This window comes from Hyaena hyaena, unplaced genomic scaffold (assembly GCF_003009895.1).
Source record: "Hyaena hyaena isolate Hyena2069 unplaced genomic scaffold, ASM300989v1 scaffold_157, whole genome shotgun sequence".
NCBI classification, from domain to species: Eukaryota; Metazoa; Chordata; class Mammalia; order Carnivora; family Hyaenidae; genus Hyaena; species Hyaena hyaena.
Genome location: NW_024080789.1, coordinates 993,785 through 1,007,914, shown reverse-complemented (window position 1 = coordinate 1,007,914; position 14,130 = coordinate 993,785). Strand labels below are relative to the sequence as shown.

At 39.3% G+C, this 14,130-nt stretch overlaps 1 protein-coding gene across 1 annotated transcript in view; it reads right to left on the bottom strand.

The window, feature by feature from the left end:
- The window catches only part of DCTN4 (dynactin subunit 4), a 33,245-nt gene extending 19,569 nt beyond the window's left edge, over nt 1–13,676 (bottom strand). Inside the window, exons 1-5 of the mRNA XM_039239461.1 lie at nt 13,517–13,676; nt 10,796–10,866; nt 8,068–8,246; nt 2,575–2,618; nt 206–313 (exon numbers count right to left, since the gene is read on the bottom strand). Of these exons, the coding sequence (XP_039095392.1) occupies nt 206–313; nt 2,575–2,618; nt 8,068–8,246; nt 10,796–10,866; nt 13,517–13,651 (537 nt within the window). The 5' untranslated portion in view covers nt 13,652–13,676. The remainder of the gene's footprint in view (nt 1–205; nt 314–2,574; nt 2,619–8,067; nt 8,247–10,795; nt 10,867–13,516) is intronic.
- Between the last annotated feature and the right edge of the window lie 454 nt (nt 13,677–14,130).

Below are 14,130 nucleotides of genomic sequence, written 5' to 3'. Positions count from 1 at the left end.
CACAGATGTCCTTAACACCCAAAGAAGTCAAAGAGAACTCGTGATATGGCAAAAGCATAGCTGCTGGACTTAGACACTATGATTCTCTGCTACCCATCGTTCAGAAATCTAAGGACAGTGGCCAACTTCCAAAAAGGTCACTGTTCTCATGCCACACAGGTCTCCATCCATGAAATGCACACTCCTGTTTGGACCAAGTCCTCACCGAAAAAGCCAAAGGCATATAGTTTCTACGTCGTGCTAATTTCTTGCGATCTCGTTCAACCTTCTCTTTCTGAGCAAGCTGCTGGTAATATTCAATCAGTTTGTTCATCTGTAAGAAATCAAAGATGCAGTATTTGTTTCATAAAAAGCTAACAGGAAATATGCAAAATTAATCAACAACACTGGACACATAAAGAACAAAGAAGACAAATCACTCAGTAGGCAAGTTTACTCTTCAAAGAGAATTTCTCTTCATTACATTCCTCTTAATTATTTGCAGAATTAAAATGGAAACTAACAATGGGAAGAAATGGGCAACAAAAGACTTGGGAATTTCATGCCCTCTTTTCACTGTTCTTTTACTTCTTTACTTATTTCCCCTCACAACTGCTCTCATTTTTTCTGCATGGCCACAGGCCCATCTATTTCCAAGACTGGGACAGCTTGTACTCTGTCTTCTCCCCCACTCATACATTTTCATTTTTAAAATATATTTTAAACCTAAAAGCAATATATGTTAATTGTGAAAAGTTCAAACAATATTTAACATAAAGAATAAAAAGCAACACTTCTCTTTTCTCCTGTGCCCAAGTCCACCCTTCCCCTCACCAAAGGCATCCACAATTATCAGCTTAGATCACGTTCTTACACACTTAGACATGGGTGAGATAATATCACATCTTGCATACATTAAAACAAAAACCCTGTGTATACATACTTAGCTTTTATATGTCTGAAAAGACTTTTCATATAGGAGAAAAAAATTTTAACTTTTTAATTGACTAGAAGTATTAGGAACTTTTCATCTAGTCAATAGATCTACCTCATTCTTTTCTTCAAGGCTGTATATTACTACGTAGCACAGATGTCTGTAAGGTATTTAAGCACTTCCTATGGTACGACTTTAATGGTTTCCTGGTATTCACTTTCAGTTCAGCAGCAATTAGTTCTTAGAAACACTAATATGATCTTATCAGCACTTAGTTTACAAGTATTTCAAACTTCTCAAACTCCCTGACCTGGATCATGTGGTCCCGCGTGGTATAAGCCCACATACTTCTGTCCATCTGTGTGATACTGTGCTGTGCTCTGGTTACACTCCCCTTCTCATCTACCACTTGCTTTGCTTCTTCCATTTACGAGCTCTCTGTATATGCTATTGCTCTGCCTTGAATTCTTTCCCTTCTGTGCCTGCTGTCCTGAGTGCTCAGTGCAGTCCTCAGACATACACTTATCTGGTTGAAATCCTCCTAATAAATGTTCACAAGGGAGGGGCCCAGGTGGCTCAGTTGGTTGAGTGTCTGACTCTTGGTTTGGCACAGGTCATGATCTCAGGGTCGTGGGATCAAGCCCTGCGTCAGGCTCTGAACTGAGCATGGAGCCTGTTTTAGATTCTCTTTCTTTTCCTCTGCCCCTGTCCCCTGTTCTCTCTCTAAAATAAATAAAGATTAAAAAAAAAAAAATTCACGTCACATATCACTATTTCTCCTTTATCTGGGGATTATTTGATCCAGTTTTGTTTCCTCACTGGACTTCAGCTCTATAAAGAAAGGGACCATGTATCCCCACTGTTCAGCATGGGACATGATAAGCGCTTGATAAATATTTGGTGAATGAATATACATATCTCTGTGCGTAAGTGCAAGGACTCCCGTAGGTCACAGTTCACAAGATAGATACTATAGAGAGCTCAAGAAATCTATACTGATTTACACTAATAACAGTATATGTGAAAAGTCCAATTCCCCACACTCTCACCCATGGTATCTCTAACTTTTACTGATATCACAGGTAAGTGATTAGAAGTCACTGTTTAATGTATGGTGTGACTGCACGTCCTTCATTTCACTAGCACGTCATCTTCTTTTTCATATTCAAGTTTCAGAGGCAAGAAAATCAGCTCAAGTACATACCCAACAGATCAATTCACTTTCAACTGTTAAAGAATGCTCAAGTCATGCTTCCATAAGCAACCACTACTTAGTCCAAAGGCATCTTAAAGTGTGTGGTGTTTCCAGTGCAGACATCTCTATGTCCATGGGATTTCCAAGAGTATTTGGGAACAAACGTAACCTTAACTTAGTGAGCGGATGCATAAAAAACAGAAATAAACACATGCCATGTCCTTATTCTGATTCTATACAACTAAAGCTACAGCTACATTTTTCTATTAATTCAGACTGGGAAGCACAGCCACTGTGATTTAATGTCTTATGAGGAGCACTTTCTGTGCATAACAGACACCAAAACACACATCACAGATTTCTAAGCATATGCCATATGCCATATCCATATTCTGTAAAATGGAAGAGCTCAGTTTTTTCTCCATCTTTTCTTAGTTCGTCCTCTCTCTGATGACGCTTGACTTACCCGCTGCGTGTGAGGATTTTCAGGTTCCTGCCAACCACCACTGGCTGCAAGGCAAAGGAACATTAAACACATTTTTATAATTTGGTATTTATATTTTCATAAAAACAGGTCATCTGTAGGCCACAAAATGAAACTGAAAAACATATAATCACAGAACTTCTATGAAATAGTCCAGAACACTCAGAACGAAATTTTCACTAAAAATAATGATGGTGATAAAGAAAGTGCTCCCACTACAATGAACACATGCACAGCTTCTGTGCCAGGTATTTGAAATGGATTACATTTTCCTTTCATACTCATAATAACCCTCTTAGGTGGGCATTCTTATGATTAGTCTTTTACAAATGAAGAAACTGAAACTCAGCGCCACATAGATAGTAAGTGGTGAAGCTAGGATTCAAACTCAAGCAGTCTGATTCTTAAGACCCTGCTTTTATCGATAGCACTGTGCAATTCCTATGTTCTATGACCTTGATTTAGAGAAGAATTTCTTACATAAGAAACAAGCGGCACACATCATAATGGAAAAGATGATTCCAGAAAACTAAAAGTAAAACCATAATGAATACAGCTGACCCTTGAACAACATGGGTTTGAACTGCATGGGTCTACTTATATGTGGATTTTTTTCAACAAATACAATAATGTAAATGTATTTTTTCTCAAGCTTACTTTGTTATAAGAATATACATGTATACAATATATATAACGTGCAAAATACGTGTTCATCAACTGTTCATGTTACCAGCAAGGCTTCCAGTCAACAGTATGCTATGAGTAGTTGTTCTTCTGGAGTTAAAAGTTATAGCAGATTTTTGACTGCATGGTAAGGAGGGGGGTCAATGTCTCTAACCTCTGCACTGCTCAAGAGTCCACTATTAACTGTATATCTCAATAAAACCAATAAAAAAAAAGGTGAAAAGTAAACCATAATGAGCTATCACTTTGCAAACATCAGTTTGGAAAAATGTGAAAGAAGTCCAACAATACTAGAGCTGCCAAGGATCGGGAGCAATGGGTAGTCCTCCCTTATTACTAGCAAGAGCAAAAACTGTTAAGCCATTTGGAGCACTAAACATGTACACAGCTCAAGTAATTTTACCTTCAGTTTTATGTAGAGAAACCTTTACTCTTGTGACTCAGGAAATACGTACAAGAATGTTTCTAACAGCGCTGTTGTCAAAAGCCAAAAAACTGGGGGCACCTGGGTGGCTTAGTCGGTTAAGCGTCCAACTTTCGCTTAGGTCATGATCTCGTGGTTCGTGGGTTCGAGCCCCGCATCGGGCTCTGTGCTGACTGCCAGCTCAGAGCCTGGAGCCTTTTTCAGTCTGTGACTCCCTCTCTCTCTGACCCTTCCCTGCTCACACTGTCTCTCTCTCTCTCTCCTAGAAATAAATAAAACATTAAAAAAAAAAATTAAAAATAAAAAGCCAAAAAATGAAAAGAGCCTAAGTGTCCATCAGAAGAGACTGAGTGGGTCAATGTGGTATGTCAACTACGAATCAGGAACATTAACACTGACTACAGAGAACTGCTGTAGCAGAATACATGCAGTGGGCTTCCAGCTGTTGCAAGTTGAAAACCATTTTGTAGTGGCTGTATATGTGTGGAGAAGTATAAAGACAGGCATGGACACTGATAAACTCTAAATTCAGCACTGAGATGACTACCTCTCTCTAGGAGGCAGAGGAAGGGGGAATGCGGTGGGGAAAGGCCACACAAGAGCTTAAACTGTTTCGATTCTGCTTAATTTCTGCAGCTGGAAGATAAATACACAAATGAATTATTTTTGTATAACTAAAAATAACCTTTTTTCAAAACAAAAAGGACATGTCTTGAAGATGACACCATATCTTCTTGCAAAAGACTCTAACAATAACATCCTTTAGTACTATATTTGTATTTTAAAGGTTTCCTTACTTGAGACAATCATGAAAAACAATTATGTGAAAGAAACGTTTTAGTTGTACACTTTTGAAAAATCTGGATGTTTTTACCTAATTGCTTCTTTAGAACTGGTAATTTATTCTGAAGAGCAATTTGGGAAACCTCACAATCTCATTTCTCTGCACAGTACTGACACAATGGCTTACTTATCAATAAACAAATAGTTCTAAAGTGGTTTCAGAGCTTCTCAGACACCAGTGACATCCTGAAAGAAAAAATTATCTGTACTCTTAAAAGCTCCGAGTATTCAATTATCATTGTCAAGATACCCTAGAGAAGATAGATTTCTGAAGGAAACACAGGTTTTAAGTTCTGAAATATAAATTTTCCAACCCTAATGGCCCATAATCTAAAAAGCATAAAACATTCTCTTACAGGGTAACACTGAGAAATCTATTTGGACTTCTGGGCTTTGTTTCTCGACTTTGATAACAAGAGACAAAACACAAACATATAAAAAATAAAATTTCAACTTACTGGGGCATATGTACCATGCCGCTGTGAGGCTGCTTTTCATAATTAACTTAAATTTGTAAGCAAATACAAACTTACTTGCCACACTGACATTAAAACACACACAAACAGGGGCACCCAGGTGGCTCAGTCGTTTAAGTGTCTGACTTCAGGTCATGATCGCACGTGAGATCAAGCCCCATGTTGGGCTCTGCACTCACAGCACAGAAGCTGCTTGGGTCTCTCAGCCCCTCCCTGGCTCACACTCTTCTCTCTCAAAATAAATAAATGAACTTGAAAAAACTAAAAAAGGGGCGCCTGGGTGGCTTACTCAGTTAAGCGACTTTCGCTTAGGTCATGATCTCGCGGTTCTTGGGTTCGAGCCCCGCGTTGGGCTCTGTGCTGACTGCCAGCTCAGAGCCTGGAGCCTGTTTCAGAGTCTGTATCTCCCTCTCTCTCTGACCCTCCCCTGCTCATGCTGTCTCTCTCTCTCTCTCTCCTAGAAATAAATAAAAATATATAAAAAAAAGAAAAAACTGTAAAAAAAACCCAAACACAAACAAACATTTACTAACAATCTAAAAAGATGCTATAGGATCTAACACAAATCACATTTCAGGAAATATCTATCCACTGATGAGCATTCTTAAGAACTAAAGATACACTTGTTAACTTCTGTTTTTGAGGAGTATTTTATCAATCTCATCTACAAAGTCAGAAAACCACCAAGAGCCCAAGCGTTCTAAACGAAAGAGCAAACAGAACAGACTTAAATCTTAAAAATTTCAAGAACAGAGTTGAATCTAAAGAAACTTCACCCATATTCACTTCTAAAGTGTGTAAAAATCGGTAAGAAGTTTACAGTGCCCCGGTGCCTCAGTTGGCTAAGTGTCCAACTCTTGATTTTGACTAAGGTCATGATCTCACCATAGTGAGATAGAGCCCTGCTTGGAGCCTGCTTAAGATTCTCTCTCCTTCCCCCCTTCGCCCCACCTCAATGTCCACACGCACACACACATGCTCTCTCACAGACACAAAAAAGTTTTTAGTTAAAGTCCATTTTCATTTTAGTTATGTCAACTGACTTAATGAGTTTGTTATGGGCTTCATCACAGACTAGTAAGCCGAAATTTTAATGAAAACCCCAAAATAAAAATTTTTAACAAATCTAAAGTTTCAGAAAATTGAATAAAATTTCAGAAATAAGACAATGAAGAGTTAGCAATACTACTATTTTTATAAAAAATAAATAGCAACTCAAGATTTTGAACTGACATACATAGTTTCTACTTTCTGATGTTAACCATGGAGTACAGAAAATGTAAAAATAAAGGAAGTTTCCTTTATTAAAGGTAAGTCCAATCTCTGCTTTGAAATGCTCAAATGATGGAGAGGTAATTAGGGCCTTAGGTCTTTAGGTCCAAACAAACACAATTTTTCTGTTTCACTGATAAACATTTATGTATGCACATGGACTTTTGAGGATGTATTTGAATGCTCCAGGGTATTTGGATATGGAATTGTTAGGCAGAAGGATAAAAGCAATTTTAATAAACTGTGAAGGTGGAGCCCCTGGGTGGCTCAGTCGGCTAAGCGTCTGACTCAGGTCACGGTCTCACAGTTTGTGGCTTCCAGCTCTGCATCAAGCTCTGTGATAACAGCTCAGAGCCTGGAGCCTGCTTCAAATTCTGTGTCTCCCACTCTCTCTGCACCTCCACTCACATTCAGTCTCTCTCTCAAAAATAAATAAACATTAAAAACATTGTTTTCAAGTAAATAAATAAATGGCGAAGGAGATTTAAAAGCACACTACAATGATGAACGCTGAATAATATATAGTTGTTGAATCACTATACTGTAAACCTGAAACTAATGTAATACTGTATGTTAATTGTACTGGAGTTAAATAAACAAAATGTCATTTATCTTATTAAACTAAAAATAAATATAGAGGTTGGCTCAGTTGGAGGAACATGTGACTCTTTATTTTAGGGTTGTGAGTTCAAGTCTCATGTTGGGTATAGAGATCCTTAAATAAATACATTTTTTTCTAATAAAAATTTAAAAAATAAATTTAATAAACGCTATCAAACCACTCTCCAAGGTAGTAGTACATGAAATGACTATTTTCCCATATTCTTGCCAACCCTTAATATTACCAGATTTAAAAATTTTGCCAAATCAATGAAGTTTTCATTTGCATTTCACTGATTACTGGTAAAGTTAAACATACTTTTTTGCATCTTTATTGACTTAAAAAATATTTACCTTACCAACTTGTGTGTGAAAACAAAAATCTAATCAACTGAACAGTAAAAACTAAATAAAAATTCAGACATTCAAAAAAAGTCTTTGCTTCAAAGAAACTCCTAGTAGTACTGAAAAACGCATATGTAAAGAATATTAATAGTGCAAGGCAGTTTATGATACTCAAAGTAGAAATAAAAACAAAGGGCTACAAATTTCAAGGGGAAGGAAACACGAGGGGTAGGACTTGATTATAATTTCATGGAAGGTTAAGGTCTTTCCGTGGAGTCTGCAAGGTTATTGGGGAGTCTGCAGTGAAGACGAAGGATCATTTTAACCCTACTGTGGGTCCTTCCATGTATACACTTTGGTCATTGATCATTTTTATTTCCACTTCTGAGAGCTGCTATTCTTATTCTTTGCCCAGTGTTTCTTTGGGGTCTCTTTCTCGATTTACAGGGGTTCTTCTTTTTTGGGTATTTATCTTTAGTCTGTTATAATATGACCCGCATATTTTTCTTAGTCTGTCACTTTTATCTTTTAGATTTGCTCATGATGCCTTTCATCATCAGGAGTGTTTCTTTTTTATAAAGAGCATTAATATTTTGATTCCAAGAAAAGTGTCAGATTTATGAATGCTGTGTCACCAACTCGAAGAAAACTAAATAGTTTACCCAGTTTTAGATGAAATACGATAGCCCATAAATGTGAGAATTTGGGAACACAGAAGATTTAGCTCGGAATTTAGCTCCTACCTTCCAACAGGTAACAGAAATGATAATCTGTGGGCAATTACAGCACTGCCAATTTCGCAAAACCTCATTCCGAGTCCACCTGACTTACCCACAGACTTGTCTGCCATGCCTACATCTCTAGATGTCCAGCGACAAAATCCACAGGCCAAGTAATAGGCTTTCTTCATGGTGGTCTTGGCTGGGTCATCTGGAAGCTGTGTGGAGATGCTTGTTGCCCGAGTGGAGAGAGTGTGCATACAGCCGGGACAGTCAAAGCAGTTGGCACACCTATAACACAACAAACAGGACTCTTCATTCATCTGACAAATATTTATCAAGCACCTGCTATGTGCCACACATTGTTCTAGGTGTTAGGAATTCAAGAGAGAACTATAAGGAAGGAGTGTCTCTCAAACAATAAATAAAGTATTAAAACTTTGTTTTTAAATTTTAAAAATGGGACACCTGGGTGGCTCAGTTGGTTAAGCACCCAACTTTAGCTCAGGTCATGATCTGGTGCTTCGTGAGTTCAAGCCCCGCACTGGGCTCTGTGCTGACAGCTCAGAGCCTCGAAACTGCTTCAGATTCTGTGTCTCCCTCTATCTCTGCCTCTCCTCTGCTCACACTCTTTCTCTCTTTCTCAAAAATAAATAAAAAACAATGAATGCTGAGAATAAACGGATGGCAGATGAGGGTGAGGGGGAGGGGAAGGGGTTGATGGGCATGGAGGAGGGCACTTGTGGGGATGAGCAGTGGGTGTTATATGGAAACCAACTTGATAATAAACTATTAAAAAAATTAGAAAAATATTTTTTATAATTTTTAAATACAACATTTTTATAATAATAATGTTCATTATTTTTGGAAAAAAATGTAGTCATCACCAAAGTTCCTAAAGAATTAAGAGCCTAACCCAATCCTACTCCAGAGGGAATCCCTGTTAAACAGTCTGGAGTTAACTATGTATCTGTATGCTTTTTAGGCTCGTACAGATCAGGAAGGCTTCTGAGGAAGACAAATACCACAGTTTATGCCTTTAGAGAGGACAGAGCAGTTGACAATGGAAACCTGGGAGGCAACAACACAATAAGCTGTGAGACTGGGTGTGGAAAATAACTGCTCGTGTGCTGTGCCAGAGCTGGTCCAGCAGCCAAACAGCACCATCAGGAGTTCAGCAGTTCAGGAGCAGGGCTTTCTGCTCTCTCCTTAGGCACTACTCTTCCCAGTGCTCAGCCAACATTTCTCCTCCAGGGGCCCCTCGGCCTTGTTGCTTTTCATTTTCACCATCTGAGATTATTAAGATCTCACTTCCAGTCCTGGATTCGCTCTGAAGTCCTGTTCCATAACTCTTAATTATCCATGATATTTTGCCATCTGGATAACCTCTGCATATAAGGACGATAATAGGACCTGCCCACTGTTTACTGCCCAACGATATTTTGAGGATTAAATGATAAAAATTAATATGTGGACAGCATACAAAAAAACAGTATCTGGATAATGAGGAGCTATTTCTTGGGTTCAGGAAGGACAAGTAATAGTGGTTCGCATCCATGGAGGTGTAAAGGTCTGCTTGGTAGCTAAGCTACAATCCAAATGGCACCCTGTAGCAATGAGCATACCTACTACCCAGATCTTGGTTTTCAATACCAGTTTTCCAATAAAAGGCACCAGGGCTCTTTAAAGAAATGGCTAATTCAAGGACTGAGGCAGAGTCCTGGGATGAGCCTGGATTATCTGGTAATACCAGAAAGTCAGAAAATGCTCAAACAAAAGAACAACCTCCCATCCTCCCTGCCCATGCAATGATGGGGGAGGGGTGAGGGGGTAAAAGGGACAGTGGAATCTACAGAAGGAGCTCCTGAATGCCAAAGCTGAACAATTTGAGAAGAAAGAAAGAAGGAAGTATTGGATTATATCCTAAGGTTTATGAAATCAATATTCATGCTTTAAGTAAATGATTAAATAAATAAATTTGGGAGGAGAGAAAAATCTTCCATGCAAAAGAATTCCAAATAATCGATGTAGATACCCTCACAGAGGGGAAGCATAACTCCCCACTATTTAAGTATTGACTGTAATAGTGGTTTTCCTTCCAAAGACTGCAGTACAAAAAAAGGAGAAAAAGAGTAACTCTACATCAGAGAAACCTGAAAAATACTAGCTCAAGCCAGGTCATCAAGGTTAACATCAACAGTGCTAAGTCCTATTGCTAGCATGTACCCCTGATGTGATGTAACGAAAGGCGCACTGTACCTTTGCTGTCTTCCTCCCTATAACACACTTCCCCAGCTGACGAGAAAACAATCAAATTCCGATTAAAAGACATTCTACAAAACATCTCATCAGTACTCCTCAAAACCTTTAAGGTCATCAAAACCAAGGAAAGTTTAAGAAAATGTCACAGCAATTAGAGCCTAGGGAGACATCACTATTAAATATAATGTGGGTATGCTAAATAGAATCCTGGAACCCAAAAAGGAGATTAGGGGAAAACTGAGGAAATCTGAATAAAATGTAGCATTTATTTAATAATAAAGTATTAATGTTCATTAATTTGAGGCAAATATACCATACTAATGCAAGATATTAACAACAGAGGAGTCTGTGTATGAAGTATATAGAAGTCTCTGTACCATTTTCACAACAATTTTTAAGTTTAAAACTGTCCTAAAATAGAAAGGTAATTTAAAAAAAAAAAATCCCAGGACATTTCACCTTTAGCAAAGGTGATGCTAAAAAATGAAAACCAGCTAGTTAAAAATGAGAGTTAATTCCATGTGTTTTGTTAAAAAAAATAGTTGAGGAAAACAGAAAAAAATGGATCGCAGTCTTACCTATTCTTTTTCAGTTTGGCTTCAGCCGATGGCATATTTTCTAAACAACTGGGACAATAATGGGAGTCCACCTAGAAAGAAACAAGAAATCAAAAACCAGAGAAAAAGGCACTGGGTTATCTAGCTTATATATAGGTCTATGCCAAATAGTGAATTCTAAAATACATTGCAGTAGACAGTGAGAAACCACTGATCTGCCAAAGGACCTAGACTGTTTTCAGCTTAGGGTTTATTCTTCAACGATGTTTTTTATCCCCTGGATTTCGTAAAACCCTTCCATTTTTCCTTTCTGATCTTTCCTGTTCCCCTTTATCAGGGTATCATGTATTAGACGCATTAAAAGTTGTCTCTGTAAAAGAACTCTATAGTAATCTAGTGAACAGATTAATGAAATAAAATAACCCAATTTGTGAAGCTGTGATTAAATATCCTTCCATTCAGTTTAGCTTTAATGGACTGTAATAACTTGACCACACTTAAATTGCTAAGGAAGACTTAAAAGTTTTCTCATTACTGAAGTATTACACATTCACAGAAGTATAAATTAAGATTTACAAAATCAGCCATAGCCAACTATGGAAATATTTAAATGGCAAATTAAACTGCTAAGCCAACAAGATAGTCTTACTGTGTTTAACTCAAAAACATAGAGTAGAAAATTAAATTTCAGGGGCGCCTGGGTGGCTTAGTCGGTTAAGCGTCTGACTTTCGCTTAGGTCATGATCTCGCGGTTCTTGGGTTCGAGCCCCGCGTCGGGCTCTGTGCTGACTGCCGGCTCAGAGCCTGGAGCCAATTTCAGAGCCTGTGTCTCCCTCTCTCTCTGACCCTCCCCTGCTCGCGCTGTCTCTCTCTCTCTGTCCTAGAAATAAATAAAAATATTAAAAAAAAAAAAAAAGAAAATTAAATTTCAGTGTATTTTTTAAGATCTGAATAATTATTTTCTTTAATATAGGTAGATCCTGTTTGATAATTCTAGAACTCTAATCACCTTCAGATGTAAAGATAAGATTTACTGGAGCATAAATACGACGAGAGAAATTGGCTTCTTCTTTCATCATCTGCTACACACAGGACTACCTTTGAAAAAATAAAGTTGCCGCTCAAATACTCTCCAGGAACATAAAATACAGTATTGCTAACTAATATTTGCACTTATTCATCGTAAAAGGCAAACTATAATTTGTTCCCTCTGTGGCTGTTTTCAAAGTATGTCTGTCCCTTCACTTGTAGCTCCAATCCCAAGTTCTGTGGAAGAACTTTCTGGGCTCCTCCAGCCTTCAATGGCCTCATCCTTCTCCAAACTAAATGCCCAGGTACACACCAGTATGTAAAAGATGTGGTCACAGACAGAATCTCTAATAGATCCATAGAAATAATGGAGACTGATCTCTCTGATGACCACCAAATGAGACTCTAATCCAATAACTTCTGGAGGTGAAGCTGGAACAGGAAAGCATCTAAAAGACAAAGGATCTGCTTAAGAGATATACAAAGATAAAATCCTAATGGAGAAAAAAATACAAGAACTATTGCATGTATAATATGGCACTGATTTTTCTCTTGTATTATTTAACCACTTTCTCTAACTACTCTTAATATTATGAAAAATATAGCTAATAATTATTATGAATAATAATGTGTAAAATGGCTTATAATATAGACACATTTTCATATGCACTTTGAAGAGTCTGAGAATCTTCAACGGCGTTCTCTGAATCGGGTTTCAAATCCTGATCCTCCATGCCACCCCCAAATTTTTGGCTGTGTGATGTAGGGCACACATCGTGCCTGTTGCTTAACTACAAACTAGTTTTTAAAAAAGGTATTCATTTTATTGGCCTTAGGTAAACCACAGGGTATATAGAAAGAACTGAAAAAACACTGTAACTGTTAGCAGTAGCTTTTCCTTAACCAGACCATGAGTCACTCAACAGCGGGATTTATGTCTTACTCGTCTTTTAATTTCCAACGCTTACTGAATGAACAAGATGTGCCAAGTGCTGCAGAAGTCTGGGAATTTATTTGATAATTTTTTTTTTAAAAAATGGAATGGGTGTTTTACATTCTGAGCAATCCCATTTCCAACCCCACTTGTGCCTGCGAAGGACAGACTGCACCGTACCCTGTGGAGAAGCGCCATGAATAGAACACTTTGAGCTTCTTACACGACAGACCTTATTCTAAGCGCTTTGCCCTCAACCTGCCTCAACCAACCCAACCTCTTCCTTGCTGCAAGCCTAGGCCTGAGCCAGAACACAGCACCGGCAGACCCGGGAAGGCCCAGTTTCTGTCCAAAGTAGGGGCAGAACTTCCAGGATGGGAGGGGCATGAGACTGCCTGCCGGCTCCACCCCAGTATCAGCACGGGAAAGACGGAATCTCGCCCCTCAAGTGGCCTGAACAAACACCCTTACACCTTCCTCCCCAAGACACCCAATTACTACCCCCCCACCCCGCCCAGGAGACGGCCAGGGTCCCCAAAGTCAAGCGTATCCAATCAGAAGGGGCTCTATAACCAGACGATCTGCTCAGCCCCACCCAAGGCCGCTCCTTCTTTCCAAATGACAAATCATAAGCAAATTAAATCGCAAGCACAGATGAGTGACGGAAGACACAGCCAATCAGCAAGCCAGGAAAATAACTACCCGCCAGTCGTGGTGACTAGGACGAACTCTTCTCCCCTCCCCCAACACACACACTCTTCATGGGACGACTCCGTTACCTCGTGAGACACACATTCCAGCGACCGCAGCTCGCTACAGTAGCGGCAGAAATAAAGCTGCGAGAGCGGGGCCCGAACCTTCTTTTCTCCCTGGACTAGGTACAGGACCCGCTCCGACTGCAGCAGGGACGCCATCTTGGAGGGGGAGGAGCCAACGACGCTCTCGTCGCGTCACGTGACCCAAGAGCCTGCGTTTTCCACGCAGCTTTTCTTACGTCTTTCGTAGGAGACTGCGTAAGCTTTCCGTCTAGTGGGGCCCGGCGCTCGGCGAAAGTTACAGTGCGCGTGCGCAGCTGAGAACCTCCGTTTCTCCCCCAGCGTTTCTAGGAGCGTTTGCTGTCTGGACGGAAGTCTGACCTTTCAATCGTTAAGTACGCAATCATAGCTCAAACCCAGGCTGGCCCAGTCCTCTCCTTTTCCTTATTTCTCCAGAAAGAAAGGCTGCTCTTTTGTTTAATTTACATCTGCCTCTCCTGCTCTCACCTTCCAGGCCGACATCCAGAAGGTAGATGGAGGATCTCAGAGACAGAATGCCCTAGAACAGGAAAGTTAAGAGTCACACCACCGCTTTATCTTGACAGTCTTGCCACTGACCTGTAGGAAATCTTCATAGA